The sequence below is a fragment of the Solenopsis invicta genome, chromosome 1, assembly GCF_016802725.1.
Source record: "Solenopsis invicta isolate M01_SB chromosome 1, UNIL_Sinv_3.0, whole genome shotgun sequence".
NCBI classification, from domain to species: Eukaryota; Metazoa; Arthropoda; class Insecta; order Hymenoptera; family Formicidae; genus Solenopsis; species Solenopsis invicta.
Window position 1 is genome coordinate 24,293,908 of NC_052664.1, and position 22,040 is coordinate 24,315,947.

Here is a 22,040-nt window from a genome sequence, read left to right on the forward strand (position 1 = left end):
TACAAGTTACGGCCGCGCGCGATTATCGTACCGACCGTTCCGCGCGAGCTGTTTCCCTTATATTAATTTTATTTCCGCCGCGAAAACCGCGTTTGTTAACGCACGCACCACCCGTTCACTTCTGTTCGCGCAACGCGTCGCGGCTATTACGCGAAACATTGTATACACACGACAAATTGCTCGCGAGATGCACCGTTCGTGGGAACGGGACAAACTCGCGACAGTATAAGCGCAGCGTTATTCGCCCATGCGAATTTGCATTGTAAAATGCACGAGCGACTAGAAAGGTCCTAAGAAACCCTCAGCATCTGAAAGCATAGCTGCCGTAGAACGAAAATGTACATGTGCCATTAGCGCGAGAAGTGGGTATCTTGAAAACGAGAGAGGCACACGTCATTGATTAGAGTGCAAATAATTTTCTCTAGACTTGATAATTATAATGTTTCACGTACGCCGTGAATGTGCGGAATACCTCGCGATAAATTTGAGAAATATGTGTGTGTGTGTGTGTGTGTGTGTGTGTACATACGTGTCGTTTCTTAAGGCGCTTACATTCTTTGTTAATTTGCCGTGCGTTAATATATACGTGTATAGAAAATATAGAAGGATGCTCACTCGTATCTAAACGAAATTATTATCAGGGATGCGGACAGCGAGAAATGAGGATGAGCAAAAGTATCTTAGCACGGCTAATCAAGATGCGTAGTCTGAAATTTTTAAGTTCGAAATCGATTTATCTCAATTAAAAATATGATTATGAAGGGCGATAATTATATTTAAAAAACAAGAAAAGAGCTGATTCTCGACTTATAAATTAAAAACTTTAAAAATAAACCAATTTGATCGAGATTCGAGCATGTAAGCCTAGCCGAATAGATGTATTGTAATTTGGTGAACTCAGGATATTGAACAGTTAATGAGATTTTTCGAAATTACGAATTTAGATTGTCACGCTGAAGATGACCCAATACTAGGGTTGAAACGTTTGTTTTTCGTTGTACGCAAATAATATTTATAACTTTTGAGATATATAAATAAATAATATTAGCAAGTACATCCTGTTTTACATGCTCGATCATGTTTTGCTTGTTTTAAAATTTTCAAGCCTTGGATATATCGAATATTTATTTTAAAAGTTTTATTTTGGCGGATATTCTCGATTTAAAATTTTCTGTCAGTAGTATTAAGAATATTTCTACCACACACAAAAACTAATAAATTATAACAACCTTCCAAATCAAAACGACGATCCATGATCGATGAAGAATAACGCGGAGCGTCCTAAAATTCGCTAAATATTCGCGAGATCGCGACCGGCGGCTATTAGCGTAACTCATCTCTTTGTATTCGGTTTCATCTGTAGTTTCCATACTGAATAAGCACGAATGTACGACCTCTGCCGTAATATTCTATATTAAAGATCCGGTCGGCGGCGCGTACATATGCCAAAGTAAATAGGGAGACTCGCGCACAAGTGTGCAAATAAAGTGCACACACCGTGTCCCGCTGTAGGACACGCAACGCGAGCGTAAGCCTCGATTGACCCGGCCATTGTATACGAGCAAATATTGCGCACAAGACACATTCCATTAATTAATATCGGGACGCATTCTTGTCTGTGTCCCTCATTTCACCCACCTGCGCAAATATTCATAATTCCTCTCCCTTCTTCCCCCCCCCCTCTCCCTCTCTCTCTCTCTCTCTTTCTCGTCGCGTTTGCAAGCAGCGGTACATGTGTTTTAACTACGGCTTTGCTTTGGATTAATGACTTAACGGCGATCTAACGTAGGATATACGCTAATGAAGCGAAACTCTTAACGTGCGTTTTTGAGATTTTATGCGTTATCGAAAGATTTTATGTGATCTCAAAGAATACTTGAAGAGAACATATTAAAAGCTATTAAAGATAAAAGGATTCGGAAGTTTTCGAAGAGTAATGAAATATGAATTTATGTAATTAAGTATACATACAAAAAATATATCTTTCTTTTCAATTTAAATTGAAACGCATTTTGTTTACACAAAATTTAAAATTATATGTTATCGATGATGTTTAATGCAGAAATAGAGTTTTGATGTGACAAATAAAAGAAAGTGTAAATAAATGTGAAAGAAATGTAGAGGAGAGCTAAAATCGCACATACAATAATTTCAATATTTGTACTTATTTTTCATCCTTAATTATTAAGTGGAAATTTGTTTTTATTTATTACGATTTTATAATAATCATTGATTACATAACAAAGTACTGGACTATCACAATTTATCTGATGTATTCTATCTTGCAAATTAAAATCCCTAGAAATGTAGTTACGTAAAAATTTCGTATGCAGCGCACGTAGTTTCGCAGAACTAATCATCGCTAGTTAACCCTTAAACACACTGATCTTATAAAATACGTAAACACATTTTCCGGTCTGGAAGACTTTTTCAACTTTGAGAAGCTTTGGTTTCAATCAATATTTTTCAACAATCTTTTTTTTTTCAAATAAGAGTTCAGAATCTTAGAAATGTGATTGCACAATTAGCATTGCCAAAAAATAAATTTTGTGAAATTATAAAGGAAAAACCATTAAGCAAAAATAAAAAATTATTTAAAAATCTACTTTTTCTTAAAAAAAAAAAATATATCTTTGCAAAAAAATTTTTAAGGACTTTAAAATACGGCGTTTTAAAGCTAAAGAGTCAAACTTAGAAAAAAAGTTATGGCATTGTCATTCTTTTAAAAGTATAATTATATTATATAATAAGGAGAATACGAAATATTTTTGGGTGTCTAAATATTTACTTTCTTTTAAATCATATTTTTGCAACAAAAAACTTTTCAAGGACTTTACAATATGGCATTTTAAGTCTAAAGAATCATACTTTCCAAAGAAATTATAACATTGTCATTTTTTTTTTAAAGTATAATATATAAAAGATCCTAAACAACTTTGCTACAAAACTATAATTTAATTTAATGACCAGAATTATCTTCTTTGCGTATTAAGAGTTCTATAAATTTTGTTAGTAAATAATGACTTTTCATGAAATAAAAAAAGTGCGATTTTATATACGTAGCGGGAGAATTCCAAAACATTTGTTCATACAAAATCTAAATGAAATTTGTCACAGGTAAATTTGCACATCTGTTTATACAAAGTACGTGATTAACATATAAACCTTTTACGTCATATAATTTATATAGTCAAATTAAGTACGTATATATATCGCGTTCAAAATAGAAAATTGTCAGTATCGATTTTGGAATTCCAAGGAATTAAACGGAATGAAGACTCTAGTTTTCGTCGCATGTATACTATCTGCCGTCGTGAGTATTAACAATTAGTGACTAATAATTTTGTTCCGAGTTGTACGTAAAAGATTCAATTAATCCATAAATATCTTTTTGAATTTAGTTTGAAACTACAGTTTGAACATCATTAAATTTGAAAAATCATTTAAATTTTAGATTTAAAAATTGTTAAAATATATTAATATTAAATAACAAAAAAATTCTCGTTTTCAAGAATGTCTAATGCAATAATTATTATTCATTGATTAAAAGTTTAGAAAAAAGCGAAAATGAATCTTAAATATATAACAAATAATATGAATATATTTTATAAAAATTTTCTTATTATATAGATATTAAAACTATGCGCGGAGAGTTTTGTATTTTTATTATAAGAGCTTCAAAATCATCGTACGGAATAAATGCATTTAATTGCTTTTTAACTAAAATAATTTAATCCTTTACCGCATGAATTTTTTTGTCCAATAAAATTGTTAGATGAAAATGCAATTACAACAACTTTGAGCTAAAATATTAAATAAAATATTTTTTTGTTTGTGCCGTATATGGCACATGATGCGGTAAAGGGTTAAGACTCAACTCTTTTGAAGCGCTTTATTGATTATATAATGTTAAAGGTAAGAAACGACAAGCAATAAATTGCTACATACCACTTTATTTTTTAGTTAGCTTTTAAGAGGATGCTATACTGACGGGAATTACCGACATATTACAGTGTTCATTAATTTTTGAATTGGCTCTACAAAATCCAGAATAAGAGTACGCACCAAAATAAAGTCCAGGCTGATAAATTTTACAAGAAAATCGCACAAAAAGTTAAAAATTTATTTTTTTTGGCTCGTGGATCTATCAACCAAGGTTAACTTTTGTCATTTACTGATGTTCTGTAGCTCATATGTATGAAATGAGACTAGCCCGGACTTCAGGAAACTCTAACAAACAACACTGACTGTGTGTCATTCCAATCAAAAACCTAACAAAAAAGTTTAATAGGTAAACAGCTGTACGTGTATAAATTTTACTTAGCGAACGTAAACAATGGCAAGCAGAGCAGTGACTGTAGTTAATAGATCTTTTCGCAGATGGCGAAATAATCGAAAAACAAAGACAGATCGTTGGACAAAGAGCGATAGCCTGGTCTCTCTCGAAAAATAAACTGCAGTGCCGACGTCGAGGAAGTTCTTCGGTCACTATAGCATCCTCTGATTGAAAAACAATGATTTCGTAATTCTAAAATTTGTCAAATATTATGTAGTAAACTGAGATACCTGTTTGAATGGTATAATTTTCATCTATCATGATTTTAGACAGTTGAACTATACAGATGTTTTTAACAGCCTTGAATTATTTTATTTACAAAATGTGTTTGCTGTATATTTTACAAGTTTCTGAATTACGAAATTATTGGTTTTAAGGGAAAACTAAAAAATAGATGTACGTAGTAATTAATTTATTGTATGCCATTTCTCCTCTGATATTGTACAATCAATAGATGTAGTGCTATGAAAGCATCGAGCCTTAAAAATATATTATAATGTAGTGATATAATATAATAAAATAAATAGTGATATAAAATATAACAAAAATAATATTATTAAAAGTAATCATTTCTGTGGATTTTAGTCGGCAGATAATATACTCGATCATCAAATATCAAATATTTTTAATATAACAGAATTACTTGATTATCTTGCAACGCTTAAACAATGTGCCTTGAAATTGGGTTTATCGGGTGAGTGTTTTAATTAAATATCAATAATTATTAAATATTTTATATACTTAATAACTTTATACCTCAGTATTAATTATACAAAAAAATCGTATCTTGAACTTTTCAGTACAATTTTCAACACAATTCTATTCTTATTATATTTCACACTATTAAACAGTTAATTACAATGTATTCAAAACTAATATTTTAATATACAAAAATAAACGTGTTACATAATATTTGGTACATTCTAAATTATTTAGTATATTATTTATTATTATAAGAAATTTTGTATTATTTTATTGTATCATATTATATTAATTTTATAAATTTATATGTGTGTTTAACTATGTCAGTAACTGAAATTATTTCTCTAAGAAAGACAAAGAGAAAACGAAAATGGGAAAGAGAAAAACAAGAAAGCTTTAATTTTAAAAGGTTTATGTTAGCGAGTCAATATCACTTTCGGAAAGCAATTTGTCAAGAATAACATATATATTGTTTTATGCATTTGAATTACGTTATTAGAAACTTATAATTCATATATTGTAGAGATCGTCACTCCAGAGACAAGCTTTTGTTTATCGCAAAATAAAAACTTGGTAAGTAAATATATATTTTTAAATATACACAATATACGAGAGAAAATAGGAGAGAATTTATAAACGGAAATTATTTAAATACGGCTTACACATTCCGTTAAATTAACATTTTTTTTTTAATTTCTAAAGAAATATTTATTAAATAGATAATTATCAAATAGTTTACACTTTTAGAATAGTATAATGTATATTGGAATATGTGGAATAAGAAATAAGAGATTGAATAAATATTTTTTTTTTTTAAATCTTTTTTAATCTTTTAAGATTAAAAGATGAAAGATATATTAATAAATTTAACTACCATTTATTACGCAATATATGTATAAGTGACATAGATTTAAATATATAAATCTTTAACATTTTTAATTAGTAAATATATATATCTTTAACTTTTTTATTTAGTTACACATTTTTAATTCTAGATCGATGAAAAAAATGGAATAAAAATGAATGAGTCTAAGATTTATGTTAAAAAAATTATTCGTGATAGCAATCTGCAAGATGAAATGGTAAAAATATTTGAACAATGTCAAGAACCAAAAAAGAGAAAAAGTAAGTTTAATAATAATTTTATAATCATATACATATATAATATATTATTCAGACATACGAAATTCTGCTTTAAATACATATACAATGTAAAATATTATGTGCATTTAATTTATAATATCATGAAAGGTAATTTTAATTTGTTCTTTTATTTGCAGGCGATAAATTTAAAAGAAGCGGGTATGACGAAACCATAAAATTCTTGAAATGCATCTTGCCATTTGTGAATTACGTTCTAAAAGGAGTGCCCTTCTACAATAGTATAATATAAAATAATATTAATTATGCCTTCTGAAATATTTCATCGTGAATGCAGTCAGGAACCAAACGATCTCAAGATTCAAGAGATTTCAAACTTTATTTGAAAAATATTTAAGGAAAAAAATTAATATTTTCTTTACTGTGTTCTATAAATAATCTATTTTTAATATTATGTACCAAAGTTTTTATTTATAAACACAATATATATAATAAAGGAGAGTACAAACTTAGTAGATGTAATTGCAAATGACTTTGTTTATTTAACAATAAAATTTAAAGTAACAAAAACATAGGTTTCGATATTTATGTCAGGTCATCCTCAGGTATTCCATTTACGTTAATTTTTAACGATGTAATTCCATTGAAATACGATCGTGAACATAAATGCGAAAAAAATACGAAATTTTTATCTGTGCGACATCTGTGAATCTTACAGATTAGCATGACAAACAAAATATCAAAAGATAAGCGACTTTAGTTAAAAATTCACAATTAATACAAATATCACATGATGCAATGAACGTTATTTAAAATATGTAAAACAATAAAATGGAGACTTAATTAAGACTGTGCTTATTAAAAACGATGCTACTTAACTTTAAGTATACTTGTTTCTTGCACACAATATCGCATTTATAATTAGTTATAATAGTTTAAAAATTAAAAATAATTTTTAATATTATATATTTAAAAAGTTAAATTATTAATTGATTTAATATAAAAAATACAAGCATTTGAAAATATACAATCGAATTTGTATAATATATATTATACTATAATATTCTTGAAACTTTGCACACACCTTCCGTGTAATATTAGGAAGTAAAGCTTAGAAAATAAATCCTCTTAGAAAAGATGTTATAAACAAATTAATTTTAAAGATAGATGTTTTTCATTTATTGTCGAAGTTAATTTTTTCATAAGTCATTTTCCAAGAGAGTTTATTTTTTTAAACATTACTGGTTCCTTTCTAATATTACTTGCAAGGTGCGTGCAAAATTTTGAGAAATAAATCCTCTTAGAAAGAACAGAAAGAAACATTTTTATACACGTTGCGGAAAAACTTTAACACACTTGTTTATGCAAAATTTAAATGAAATATACGCCGCAGATAAATTTACACATCTGTTTATACAAGGTATGCGATAAAAGCTTGTGCGTTATACAATATACGCATATATATATCGCGTGCGAAATATCAATTGTCAGTATCGATTTTGGAGTTTTAACGAAATAAACCGAATAAAGATTTTAATACTCATCACGTGTGTACTAGCTGCTGTCGTGAGTATTAGTGACTAATTATCAATACTCACGACGGCAGCTAATATACATGCAGTGAATACTAGAATTTTCATTCCGTTTAATTCGTTAAAATTCCAAAATTGCTATTATAAATATCTTGTTGAACTCCATTTGAGTGAACTCCATTTAAATTAAATATCCACAAAGTCATTTAAATTTTTACTTAAAAATCGTTAAAGTATATTAATCTTAAACAGCAAATCCTTGTTTTCGTGAATTTCTAATGCAATAATTATTATTCATAGATCAAAAATTAAGAAAAGAGCAAGTATGAAACTAAGATATACAACAAAAAGTATGAATATATTTTATAAAAATTTTCTTATTATATAGATACTAAACCATGCGCGGAGAGTTCTGCATTTTAATACAAGAGCTTCGAAGTCATCGTATGGAACAAATTCATTCAATTGTTTTCTAAAGTAGTTTTCTTAAGTAAAATAATTTAAGACTCAATTCTCTCGAGCTGTCTTATTAGTTGTACAACATTAGGGATGAAAAATGACAAGCAATAAATTGCTACGTACAACTTTATTTTTATAGTTCTCTTTTACTAACAATAATTTCGTAATCCTAAAATCTCTAAAATATATGGCAAACTGAGATACCTGTTCGATGTGTTACGTAAAAATATAAAAACATTCTTTAAATAATGATATATTTTTTAGCTATCATGATTTGTGTTTGCTGTATATCTTACAAGTTTCTAAGCATTTCGACGATTTAAATCTCTCATTTGTATTTTTGTGACAGACTGATGGATGTGCGACCATACAAGAATTGTTAAAAAACGATTCTTAATTGTCCAAGCAATTCGTTTTGTACATTTAACCATTTAATTGAAGATGCTCGTTCAATTTGAATATGCAGGCGTTGAACTTATTGTTAGCTGCAGTATAAATAGGCCGAATAAATAATTCAGGGAACCTCTGAAAATAAAGTGAGCTTTTCACTTTAATAGATAACAAGATCGAAAGATCGTTAGAATAATGAAGTATGACATCTTCCTACTCGTTTATATCTGTTGACAGTTATTTTAGATCTTGACTTTTTTATTTAAACGTCTAACATTAAAATAGATTAAGTGGGAAAAAAGTTTTGTACAATAATAGTAGAATAGGGTTTTTAATCATCCCATCTATTATTTATTAGTCGAAACATTTCTCATTGAAACAAGTAATATATCAAATAATTTTTAAATGTATCTTATGGATCTCTTTCAAATTAAGGTAAAAAAGGTAAAAAAATCATTTTAATATTTAATATTATATATATAAAAATACATAAAATATAGTCACTGAATTGTCAATACGCTGTGAAAGGATTATATCGAAAATGCGCGAGAACGTTTTGTAATTTATTTTAATTTCATTTCGCATTTTCCTCACGACAGTGTCTGTGATCAGTCACGTAACTGACTTTTAAGCCTTAACCTTCGGCAAAGAAACTCGATAGGCCTCCGATATTTTCTTCTCCCTCTTGTATTATAGACATTTTCGACATTCATTATTTTCCTCTTCGTTTCTTGCAATAGCGTTAATAATAACGCGCATCAGCGAGAGCAGAATTTAAGAGTGTAGCCGACACAATTTACTGACGCAAATAACAGATAACAAATTGACGTTCTTCTTTCGTCTTTTGCCTTATCTTTTACATTCTTTCTTTCTTTCTTCCTTCCTTTTTCAATCCGACTTGGGAGCATGTGCGATGTCTGCGCTGGCTTTTCGATATTAAACCGTTGCTATCGACCAGACATTCGCTGTGCCATTAGTCTTCAGTGGGGTAGACTTTCCATTGAACGCCGTCAACGACGTCGTGCACTTGCAACCTCCCTCTGCCCCCCCTCCCCCGCCCCTTCAGCTCTTCGGATATTTTCTCCATTCGGGTATTTCGTCGTTTTCGCCATTTGACTCGCAATACGACTCGCGTTACGCGTCGCATTCCCTCTTCTCTCCTGCCGTCGCGACCGAGTTCACGAGGAATATAAAAATGCTGAAAAAGTCCAAGGACCACGATCGGGATGAGGGAGGAGGGGGTGAAGGGGCGAGGGGGAAAGGGTGGACGTCGGAGTGGAATTAATTCGGATCACGGAGACGGTAGTACTCGCGGAATGTGCCCAAGTGCACATACGCGCTGTATACAGGGATCCCGTGCTCCTTCGCATGACAGAAACGTCGGCGCGGGACGTGGGTTGGACAAATTCCCGTTTTTGCGTAAATATTTATAAAGGCCACCCCCTTCGCGCGGCGAACCCGTGTTTTTTTTTCTGCAGTTAATATCGCACGCGGTCGTGCTGAGCGTGTAAATATTTCACATGCATGCTGTGTGCACAACGGTATTTATTATGTCGAGGTCTCTCGCGCTTTTTGCACCGGCGTCTTTGTTTTACGCAATTTAACTGTGAACTGCATGAGCTCTATCAGAATGATGAGTTATTTAGCGTTCCCCTTGTGCTGTAAATTTAACTAGAAATTACTTCCCGCGCGCACGCGAAGAAAATAGATATGCAGATGGCTGCATTTACATGATCTTAATCTCGCGACAGATTTCGCGATGGTCACCATTGACTTTTTTCAACGTTTAAACATTTTTTTCAAAAATGTACACTTTTACTATCTTGAATGTAAAGCGCGACAAATAAAACGCCACAATTTGCGATTTAAAGTCGTTTGACATTTCATTTTTTTTTGCGTCTTCACTTCTCTCACTTAGAGAGAGAGGGAGAGAGAGAGAGAGAGAGAGAGAGAGAGAGAGCTGTCTGAAGGTAATCAAAGATAAGAGAGATTGCTGATAATTTTCTCTACGCCAGGGAGAAAGCACGTGTTCCAGTGTATATATTTAATAAACTCGCTCCGTTGGTATGCACTTTGAAAGATAACGCTTCTAAATCCCTTGCGCTTATCGCCGCGCAGATCCGAGGCGAGATTGATGCACCGGGACGAGTTAACGCCTCATTGCAAAGCGCAGCAACGCGACCGCGACCGCGTGCGGATTGCCTCTCGCCTGGAGAAATTAATAAATCTACCGTTCGTATTTGGCTTGTTAATCCTGCACACACCGGTCGAGCGTGTGCACCGGTCCGTCTTCTTGCGCGCGCGGACGCGTCGTTAGTTATTCTCAGAGTTCTCTCCACCGCACCGTCGAATGGAGTTCGCGCGCCGTTGCTCCACTCGCCGGGGACTGATTAACGCGTATCGCTGACACCGGGATTAACTTGTAACGGCGCGGCGGTTCGCCGTTTCGTCTCGTCCGGGATGGAGCGCGCGGAATCGCGCGGCGCGATCCCAACGGAAACGTCGATATTCGACGGACCTCTCATTTGTCATTCGCCGAGGTGGGCGCGCGGGCGCGCGCGTCGTGCATTTTGCTCGATTAACCAAGTAATTTGGCGCGTTTAACGGTTTCGCTTTTCCATCAATCACCGCGTGATGGATCGGCGCCGGGCCGGGACTGCCCGTATTTGCGAGTGATAACACGTCTCGCGCGATTACGCTCACTTTGCTAGCGGCTTCGCGCGCGGTAACAAGGCCCGCTCCACCGTGGAAATTTCCGACGGAAAAAAACGTCCTTTCGTGAAAATTTCCGTTACCACTATACTGCAACGCTCCGGGATTAATCTCTCGGAAATATTCGTCGTCGATGATATTTAATCGTCCGTTGTATATATGTGTGTGTGTGTGTGTGTGTGTCTTTTATATGACAGAGAACAATCTGCAATGGTGCAGGTTATTAAGAGAACCTACTCGCACAATATGCAATGGTAAAGATGGAAAGTTTAATTAAAAAATAGTATTTTATTACTCAGAATTTGTTCTTAATCCTCAGCTGACACTATATTGGATTCGATGTTTTGCCACACATGGGTGTACGTCACCCGTCCATTTTCAATTGCGTATATCTCGGTACTTAATACATAGAATTTGAACAATTTTTTTTAATCGATACGCTAGAAGGTCAAAAAAAAAGACTAAATAGGTGCGACAATCGAGAAGTTGAATATATTCGAAATATTCAGAAGAGAAGAAGCAAACGATTTATAAAGCATTTTTGTAAAATAGCCCGGGTGTACGACACCTAGTGTGTCAGCTGAGGATTAAGGATGCATAGGATATTTCTCAAAACATTAAGAAAATTATGAAAAAATTACGGATTGTTTTATATTGCATGCGAAAATATTATAAAAGATTTGACGGTGATTTTCTGGATAAAAAATTGCAATAAGAAGTAGACGTGCTTTAATGAAAATATAGGTAATTAATAATGAAATAATGAAAAAAATCTAATTTTGTATGAATTAACATAATTATTCTATTTTAAAAACTATTGAATACTAATTTGAAAAAAATTATTGACTTATATACCGAATATTAGAACTTATATAACAAGATGATATTCTCTGAGAACAAGATTATTTAACAGTTTAACAATTAATAAATCTTATTTCTCCATTATATAAATTTATGAAACCTTTTCACGTTACTAAATTATATTAAAATAACGCTTGCGTTTGCGGTATATTGCTCGCTACAAATCATAGTAGAACATGTTTATAGTAGAAACTGCTTTACTGGTTGCACGTGCTCGATTAAACTTTATTGTTCTTATTGAGTCTTCCTTCAATTAAAATACATGATAAGGCAATAACATTTGAGTTTCGCATAGTTTTGCTTCATCAGTGTGCGCGCCCAGCCTTGCTGCATATTGAAAGCATAAGGTGCAGCCCGGACACGACGGCGGGCTCTCTCACGAGGAAGTTACGCCCAACCTCCTCTTCGCATTCTATCAGTGTCACGTGTCACCGCGTGATTTATGGATCAGTCAACGTGTCGGCGTTATCATAAATCAAAGAAACTCTTTCTTTACGTGCGACCGGACCGGACGACACCGTTATTCGGCTATTGAAAACCCGCTCCGTGGCATTGTTGATCGGCGACGAATCGGGGAGATAAAGTATCCTTACGGTGTATTTTAGGTGTGCCCCTGCACGCACGTGTGTGTGTGTGTGTGTGTGTGTGTGTGTGTGTTAATCTTACGATAATTAATCCGGCTTCGCCGTATGTTGTTAACTTTAGGCTTAGAATGGAAACGCTGGAGTACGGCTCCGGTAGTAGGAACCAGCATAAATTACCGATATTGAGAAAACTTCTGGGGAAGCTTTGAGCAACATCAACACGGAACACCGAAGTATCTATTGACATTACGCTGGACTGAAATTGTATGTAAACGTGACTTCGTCTACCGTGCATAATGATTGACTAAGTTGCGCTTTTCTGGAATATTTTATTTATATTTACACTAAAAAGTATATATATAATAATTATCGCGCGTTTAGGCCTCTATATCATTATTACACTGAGAGAAATATTTGATAAAATCAACTAACGTTTGGTTGAATAGTGATCAAATGAATTTTATAGTTATAATTACTAAATATATTAATTATTTGTTTAAAGCTACAAATTAGTCAAAACAATACAATTGTTTTTTTCAACCAATGTGTAGATTTAAACAAATAATTAATTTCATACAACAAATTATAAAAAGTTGTGTTAAATGTAACTAAATTTTTGATACCAATAACTACAAAATTCATTTGATCACTATTCAACCAAACGTTAGTTGATCTTACGATTTCTCAAACGATTTCTCTCAGTGTAGTTCGTGAAAACATACTTTTACTCAAAATTCAAATTTTATCTATTTCCATTAAAAATGAGATATGCCGTTGAATAACAGATTATTCACGCGAGTTCTTTTTCGTCAAGGGGATTAGGACTGACTATAAATTATTTTCGCTCGAACTTTTGAGGGATTATAATATTGCGGCGAAAACAGGTGCGTTCTTATGGCGCAGCTGCACGCGAAAACGCCACAATTGCCACACAGTTTCTGGGAAAACATTTATTTATATTTTTAGAAATATTCTTTTTATATAGAAATATATACATTATATTTGCTACATGCGTGATTTTTCGCACAATGTATGTACAACGTTAAATTAAACAATACGAGTAGAATAAGAAATTTATCGTAGATATATTCCGAGGATCGATAACGTAGAAGCTTTCAGTTAACAGTAGTCGCGCAGCTAAATGTTGAAACAGGCTTCGGCACGCACGATATTCCATGCTATAAATTATGGACGCGAAAGGAAAAATCGTTTGCGCCGCAAATAAATGGGGAGATGATTTTTGCGTTATTCGGGACATGAAAATCTGAGCTTACTGAAAATTGCATCGGTTTCAATACCTGATATATCGACCAGCATCCAGCGCGAAACCATGACAACCTCTCTCGCGTTGTGCCATACGTGCGGCATACACGGGCGTCGATATGTCGGGGTGCAAGGGTTTAATGGATACTAATCGATGTCGTGTTAGGACCCCCCACTAGGATGCCATTACGACGGACAGCGTATTATATTTTTACGGCTATGAGCGCGAACTGCGAGAGGGAAGCTTTTCGCGCGCGCGCGCGCTCGCGCACATGCAGAACATTAATTCCTCGCTTCCCTTTCCCTCCCTGTGCCCATCAGCGATGCTGCGACGAGCAGTATGTGCGGCAGATATATATATATATACGCACACGAAAGTAAGAATTATATTTAGAAGCACTGTATATATAAATAAGTCATGTATGTGTATATAAAATGTGCTCTTTTGTATGATTCTTATTTTTCATATTAATTTAGCATACATATATCTTTACTGTGCCATACCTAACATTTGGATGAACACATTTTGATACCAGGATTTTTGTTTCAAAATGATCTCAGGAATCTACCCTCGAGCAATGTTACGGTCTTTACGGAACACTCTGTGTGCGCATACACAATGTACGTATATATTTTATTAAAACTGGCGCACACGCGACGCAACATTGTGATGAGCAGAAAAAGGAAGGAAAGCAATATATATATATATATATATGTTACAAAAAGATTTACATAATTTTGCATGAGACTGAAATTTATCGATCGGCTGCCATTGCTGTTAACGTGCATCCTGTCAGTCGAGCTCTCGTCAACTGAGGTACACATTGCTGACACGGTGCGTGGCGTATGATCGACATTTTTGAGATTGCTATCGTTACAACGTCCTTTCACTCCCTCTCTCTCTATCTCTCTTTCAATGCAGGCCGCATCCCCTCCTTCGTCCCGTCAAATTTCGCCGCTGTTTGACGTATCCTATAAGACGCTCATGACGGGCTCTACCTTTTACCCGCTCGACGTGCGTCGTTATTTAAACGTCTCGGCGAAGACGAGAAGTGGCAGGACTTGAAATAAAAAGTTGTGGAGAAACGGAGAAAAGACATTAGCATTCTCCCGCTTCTGTCTTTCTTTCGATATAGTTTGCGTTGTCTTAAGGTAACATTAATACTTTTTACTTAGGCGCGTATTGCATCTTAGAAAAATATTATTCACCTGAGTAACCGAGGTAGATACTTTTCAGCAAGCTTGATTAAAATTTCGATGAAATGCACAGATGAATATTTATTGACCAAGAGTATTCAAGCTAGTAAATTTTTTTGAAACAACACACGCACCATTGTTTTTGGACTATCACTTTTATTATCGTTTTAAAATTGTTCTTTTAAAAAAATGTAATGTAAAATTTTGAGAATGGCCCGGTAAAAGTTTTTAAAAGATCTTCCCTCTTAAAGATATTTCAAAGTATGCGGACACGTGTTATATTTGCAGGAAATCTTTACGACCCTCGGCACTTCACTGTCTCGGGGAAAAAAATCATATTCATCTTTCGGAGACAAATCCTAGCGGTTCGACGTTCCGGAAGCAATCTCGTTTGACAGCTTACTGTCGCCACCGCGCCACAATTCGATATGTACTGTACACACGCACACACATGTACTTCTGTGTTACATGAGCGTATCAGACCTCACAGAAATTGAATCAGCAACGGTTGGAGGAATCCGTAAACGGAAACGTGAACGCGAATCAACGGCGCCCCTCTCATCGACGCGTGATGCTTCGTTGCTAAAGATAATATCGTTCTGTTCGGCAAATTGGCCCATATCATGCACGATTCGAAGAAGTGCCCACCTGTCCTTTTTTATATACACATATCTTGAAAATTTAGAGGCAGAAATACATTGATAGATAAATAAATCGTGTTTTCAATAAATTTTTATAAAATCAATTCTAGCTTCCTACACTTATTTTTGGTTACCTTCTTCTCCACCTTTGGGTTTGTGGAATTCTGCAACTTTTTGACACGCTATATCTCTAAACAGAAAGCATATTTGTTAGCTCGTAATTTTTTTTTTAAATTGTGTTACAAAAATTCGTAAAAATGAGTGTTTTATAAATATTTAATTTTTTTTTTTAATCTCAATTCTAGTCTTCACATTATATTATAAAAAAGCAATGTATAAAATCGCATAGAGTACGTCATGTGTGGGAAGCTAAGATTAAGCATTAAACAAACTTTAAAATATCATAGAAAAAATCAATGTTTTAATTTAAAAATTATTTTTTTCAAAATAAATCCAAATAAATTAAAATGTAAATTTAAAGGAATTACTTAAGTAAAATTAAATAAAAAATTGGATATTAGTGTATACAAAATTAAATAACGTTATAATAAAACATCAGTCAAATTGTTAAATAGGAAACCTATTTGTCAAATGTGCTATCATTCTTAATAAGGTAAAAGGTTTTAAAAAATTAAAGCACTCTTCCTCTTTTTGCATTACATAGTAGCATTTCGCATTGGCTCCATTCCTGGATTCTATTAATATTGACGATAATTAATTTTAACAGTCAGATGTCAAACGGTTTTATTTGAACACCCGGTATGTGAATAACTTTGCTTGTGCGAACTACATCGAATTGAAGGGAGAGTAATGTAAAGTGCATCGCGCTCAGAAACAGGGAGGAAAAATGATCGAAGGAGCCGAAAGGCGATTTAAAGCCACTCTCGTGCCGCTCACATACATTTACACGCACATACATCTCTTCCCAGCGATATATAACTGCGGTGCCTCGCCGTTACCGGATCCCGCCGATTTCTTAAGGAGCGACTTGGGGCGAAATGGATGCCCGGATAAATCTAACGAAGATGATCGTGCAAAATATGACGGCAATTTGTTGAGAATTGAGAAAAACAGTGACCATTTAGCGGAGTGGGAGTCTTTAGTCTTTTGGTCTTTTCGGCTCGGCGAGCTCATACATTTTACACTATAGTCGCTATGTCAACGAAATGGGGAAAGTCCGCATTAGCGGATCGAATAGATTTTCTCTCAATAGATACACACACGTTTGTCTTTTCGCGCGGATGAGACAGCCAGAAAAGGCGGGATCTGACCCGCAATTACATTCCAATGTTTGCAAAAGCATCACGAATAATGGATTCACAATCTCTATTAAGTATATATATCTTTTTTTTATATGAAATATATAAAATACCACATTATAAAGTTGTCGCGCGACGCTAATTTTGATTGTCTGTACCTGCAAAATCGCAAAGTTGTGTAGTTTTCTTTCTAAAAGCAGCACGAAATTAATTTTCATTTAAGCGGATATTTAATTCAGGATAAATGTAGTGCGTCAAATGGCCGGATCTTGTTATTCAGTTCTCCACGGTAATATCACTGTTTTTTTTATTATTTCGACGTGAAACAGACTGTGACGTTTACTTGATGAAGACGGCACACCTGATATACGACGACACTATAATTCAAGGAAGGTGACTCTAACGCCGTAAAACGTGGTTATTTTATTTTTTTTTACTACCGCTCTCAAACTCAAACAGGAATAAACGAGACTGAAGTTTTGGCCATTCCCAGCTGTTCATTGGGGTTACTACAGCAATATTTTACGTTGGCGGAAGGGTGGCGTTGTGTGTTGTCGATGGTTCTTTTGTTCCCATCAATTTGTTGATGAGTTGAGCCGCATATTAGTCGATAATTCAATTCGTCAGTAATGTCTGCTGGTGCATTGGTCGGATTATTATTAAAACGATTGGCGTGCTTGCGCCGATTGGAAGCAACGCGGCTTTTATTTTGGCCTCGAAACAACGCCGCGATCCGTTTATTAGTGTTAAAAAATTTCTGCGTAAAGAGATTACGATATATTTATTGCAATATGATTTCTTAATTAAGATTACACACGCGCGTATACGATATAACAGACAAAACGTCATTTACATATAAATGACGTTGCGCGTAGGTACGTGTAAACTAAAAACAAAATGGCACATTGTTTCGATTTAATAGCCAAATGTAATATCGAGTTTAACAGCGCGATCAATGCTGAACATATTCTACGAAAATATAGGAGTCGTAACGTGAAACTTAGTATTTCTCGTCATTTATTACTTTTATTACTTTTTGCGATGCAGACAAAGATCTCGCGGAGCTTAAAGCCTTTATTATAGCCAAATTGCGTGGCACTTAGCTTTAAACGTCGTTAAGCGCGCGTTGAGAGAACTCTACTTTATTTTACTGTTTCCCCGCAGGAAGGGTTGAGACAAGAGGCGGCAAAAGAGAACATGAATGGAAAACAGTAAGAGCTTCGGCATAATTGTTTCAATGTTTAATCCTTTCTTAAATCTTTCAAATCATAATTCAGAAGCTAACGTGAGGCATGACTTTTTGCTGTCGTATTATTCTTATAAACAAAGTGCACTGTTTTAATTAAACACACGCGTGCGTGCGCTGAGGATAACAAGTAGACTAAAAAAAAATTCAAATTTTTTTGAAAAAAAAAAATTTTTAACCAACCCAAGTCGAAATTTTCCTATTCTAATCTTAGTTTTAGAACGTATGTAGGTACCAAAGGATTATTGTAGATCATAATCATGAATCAAATTAAACTTTTATATTTTGCACCTCAAAATGCAATGCAAAATGCAGCAGTTATCGAAAAATTTTTTACTTCAAAATTAAAAAAAGATTTTCAAATCCGTTTAAAACTCTCCACAGACCTTATTATAATCAATAGATTTAAAAGTGATTTATTTGGGTGTTGATAGGCGGGAAAGTAATATAACATAAATCACGTATGTACCGCCTTCTTCGCATTAATCGTGCTCTTACTTTTTTTTTCTTTTTTTTTTTAAATTACGAGAACGTTAAATTCGCGTTATTTGGAGGTAGTATCTTATTGTTAGTACAACGTGATTTAATCTGCTTGCATTTTCAGCGCTTTGCACAAGACGTAAGCTTTAGAATTCTGTTCTTGCTGGAATAGAGTCGAAATGACGGAGATAAAGAGTGAAATCGTAGAGGGCGGAATGGCCATTATTCAGAAGTTATTATCCTTCATTCTTCCGCAACGCTTGCTTAACTTATTCGATCCAACCAACCGCCCTCTTATTTCGCGAGTCTCCCGTTGAATTATCTCCTCGTAAATCAATTGCGTCCGGCACCATTGCTCATGTTGGTCCGCCGTTATTATTATTACGCGTGTCCACACGTCGAGCGTGCGCCGAAATTACTGGCCGCTGAATGAAGAGAACGCGAAAAGAATATAAATGGGACTCTGGGCGAGAAGGAGGAAAAAGAAGAAGAAGACGGAGGTGGAAGACGAAGGTGGAAGAAAGAGAGAAAGGAAGAAGGGGACAGGAGCCGGAGCCATTCTTAATTAACTAAAATACGCCGCAGGAATACTTCCCTGTCATTTTCTTTTTGTAAACTTTCATTAGAGTCCCGCTTGAGTTCGTTGCAGGTGTTACTCGGGTAATTTCCGGCATTTCGCATCGTTTGCGAGAGTCTTTAACCGCCTCCCTTCCTTTCTCTCTTCTCTCTCTCTCTCTCTCTTTCTCTTTTACTGTGAAAAAAATTAATGAATTTGTGTATGTACGATGCGCGTTTTCAGGTGAAATTGTTAGAAAAAGTTACAAGGAATTATACATCTCCCTTTCCTTTTCGTTTCTATCACGCGAGTTCATTTTTCTTCCGCGGAATTTCCGTCTCGAAAAGAGAGACGTGGGGAGAATTAAAGTGAACTGGAGAGTGCTCGCGATATGAGTGCGGCGCTCAGATCAGAAGTTATTTTCTTTCTACGTAACGTTTATATGAAATATCACATTACAGTTCTATCCACTTTCATTAGCGGTCTTGTAGGAAAAATAAATGTATATGTTTAAAGCTATATATATATACAGGGTGATTATTAATGACTGTTCTTCCTTTTTATCATAGAAGCACGCATTTGTAATTTCTAATATAATAATATGTTAGCAATACGTATCCGTCGGTAAATCATGCTCCTATAGTAAAACATGGAAACAGTCATTAATAATCACCTTGTGTGTATATATATATATATATATATATATATATATATATATATATATATATATATTTATTTATATATTTATTTATTTATTCGCACGCCTCCGCTATTTCAGCTTAAAACGATGACTTGATAATGCACGTTGTACGTTATGGCTTTCCAATAATTCTTTTATAATGGAAAATAATTAAAATCAACTACCACTAATAGCCTTTCGACGTCAATATGACGCTATTTTCATGTCGCCACGCCGTTCGAAGTATTTAACTCATCGTTGGCGTAACATTCTGTCATCCTTGACCGAGTACCAAAATAATATTTCGAATTCACGCGAGTTTTAATTATAAGAAATATCAAATTCATATCACGTCTTCAGAAGCAGACGTTAAATACAAGCGTATTTACTAATTTAATTATGATCAAGATAATGTTAACCGTTTACCCGTCATCCTCATACGCGATTAAATCATATTTTAATTAAAAAGTTAATTAAATGAAATAATTCCTTCATGCACCATACCGAACGCGTTGTCGAGAAATAATATTAATTTTTTTTTTGGCAACTTAACCGACGCGTTACGATGCATAACGATACGTTTTTGCAAATCAATTCTGTAACGAGCTCGAACGATTCGAACAGTTCGGATCAAGAGAAAGTACGGGATTTCGCATTTGACGTAAAAATGTAAAACAAGTTAATTTGTGTACAAGGTAAAATTTCTATGAAATATCCTCCATAATAATCTGTTACTCTCGTCGTGCGGCCGCGCGCGGACAAGAGCGGGAGATTTTTCTCGGCGCGATACCGCATTAAATACGTACAATATAATGCAGCCTCGCCTCCGCGCCGCGCCGTCCCGTTTCGATTTGCTTATTATCCGGAGTGATGCATTGCTTTTCTACAATGCGAACACATTCGCGGATTAGCTCGTGCCGTGCCGCGCCTTCGCCACGCCGCGCACCGCGCCGCGCCGCGCCGCGCCGCGGGTACGTACGTACATACATACATTCGCATGTTCCATCCGTGTTTCTACTCGCGAATACGATCGCAGCAGAAGCGTGCAGCTCGTCCCGCCGATTATTCGTCGACGGCGGTGGCGGCGCGGCGGCGGCAGTCGCACGGCGGGCGCCAACGAGCGCGGGCTGTGCCATTCCCGAATTCGTACCCGTGCTCTCGACTTAAATATTGCATTCACGTGTTCGGTGCACCCTGCAGACTTACAGTTTACACGTTTCCCGATCTCGCGTTGATACCAGACACGAACTTCACGAAACACATTTCCGGAAGCGTATAAAGGAACGCATAAGAAATACGAGAAATATGTATATCGGGGCTTGTTTAACGTAGATATGTAGGCGTACGGGCGGTAAAAATTTTCTACTCTTAACTCGCAAGTTTAGGTAGTGCTGTTGCATTTGCGGGGTGCAGTCCGGGGCTGCACACTGTACTTTGAATTCATTACCTGCAACGTACACGTGTCGTTCGCGCGAAGAATTGGACCTGCATGGAATATCAACATGCACAAGTTTCTCCTTGACACGCTTTTTACGACAGCTTCTTTACGATATCTGATTAATAATTCGTTTCATACGTCCGCTTCAACTTCTTCGTTCCGTCATTTTCTGTGCGAAGAGCATGAAATGTCCGTACGTGAAATATTTTGCCCCGTGAATAAAGATACACGGTTGTAAATATTTGGAACTTTTCCCATGTAATGACCAAAAATCAAGTCTTATTTGAAACGCTTTGCTTTTTTTCAATTTACATTTGTTTATATATTTTTATAACATTAATTATTTTCTATGTAAATGTTTCTTTGGTAATAATATATATTAACTTGTTGATACAGCAAGATTTGTTCTATGACCAGCAATGCAAAGCAAACGTTAATTTTAAGTCTGAAAGAAATGAACGATATTTCATAAAGAATCGCTCGTGACATTTTGAACAATTTGAATTTATTTATTGAAATACGCATTAATAGTTATCTTTGTAACAATGCTGAACAGTTAATTGACAGAAAACCACATAGTTTTTACGTTACGATACATATTCTC

The 22,040-nt window shown here is 34.7% G+C and overlaps 2 protein-coding genes and 1 long non-coding RNA gene across 3 annotated transcripts in view; 2 read left to right on the forward strand and 1 right to left on the reverse strand.

Moving 5' to 3' along the window:
• LOC105202090 overlaps nucleotides 1-22,040 on the forward strand; it is a 152,938-nt gene that overhangs the window by 93,228 nt on the left and 37,670 nt on the right. The gene's annotated exons all lie outside the window — the stretch shown is intronic.
• LOC105202092 overlaps nucleotides 1-22,040 on the reverse strand; it is a 110,536-nt gene that overhangs the window by 36,873 nt on the left and 51,623 nt on the right. The window lies entirely within an intron of this gene.
• Nucleotides 2,706-7,446, forward strand: LOC113004747. Its single transcript, XM_026139008.2, has 5 exons — nucleotides 2,706-3,313; nucleotides 4,922-5,030; nucleotides 5,562-5,611; nucleotides 6,034-6,163; nucleotides 6,319-7,446. The coding sequence occupies exons 1-5, from the start codon at nucleotides 3,272-3,274 to the stop codon at nucleotides 6,429-6,431; spliced, it is 444 nt and encodes a 147-aa protein (XP_025994793.1). The 5' UTR covers nucleotides 2,706-3,271; the 3' UTR covers nucleotides 6,432-7,446.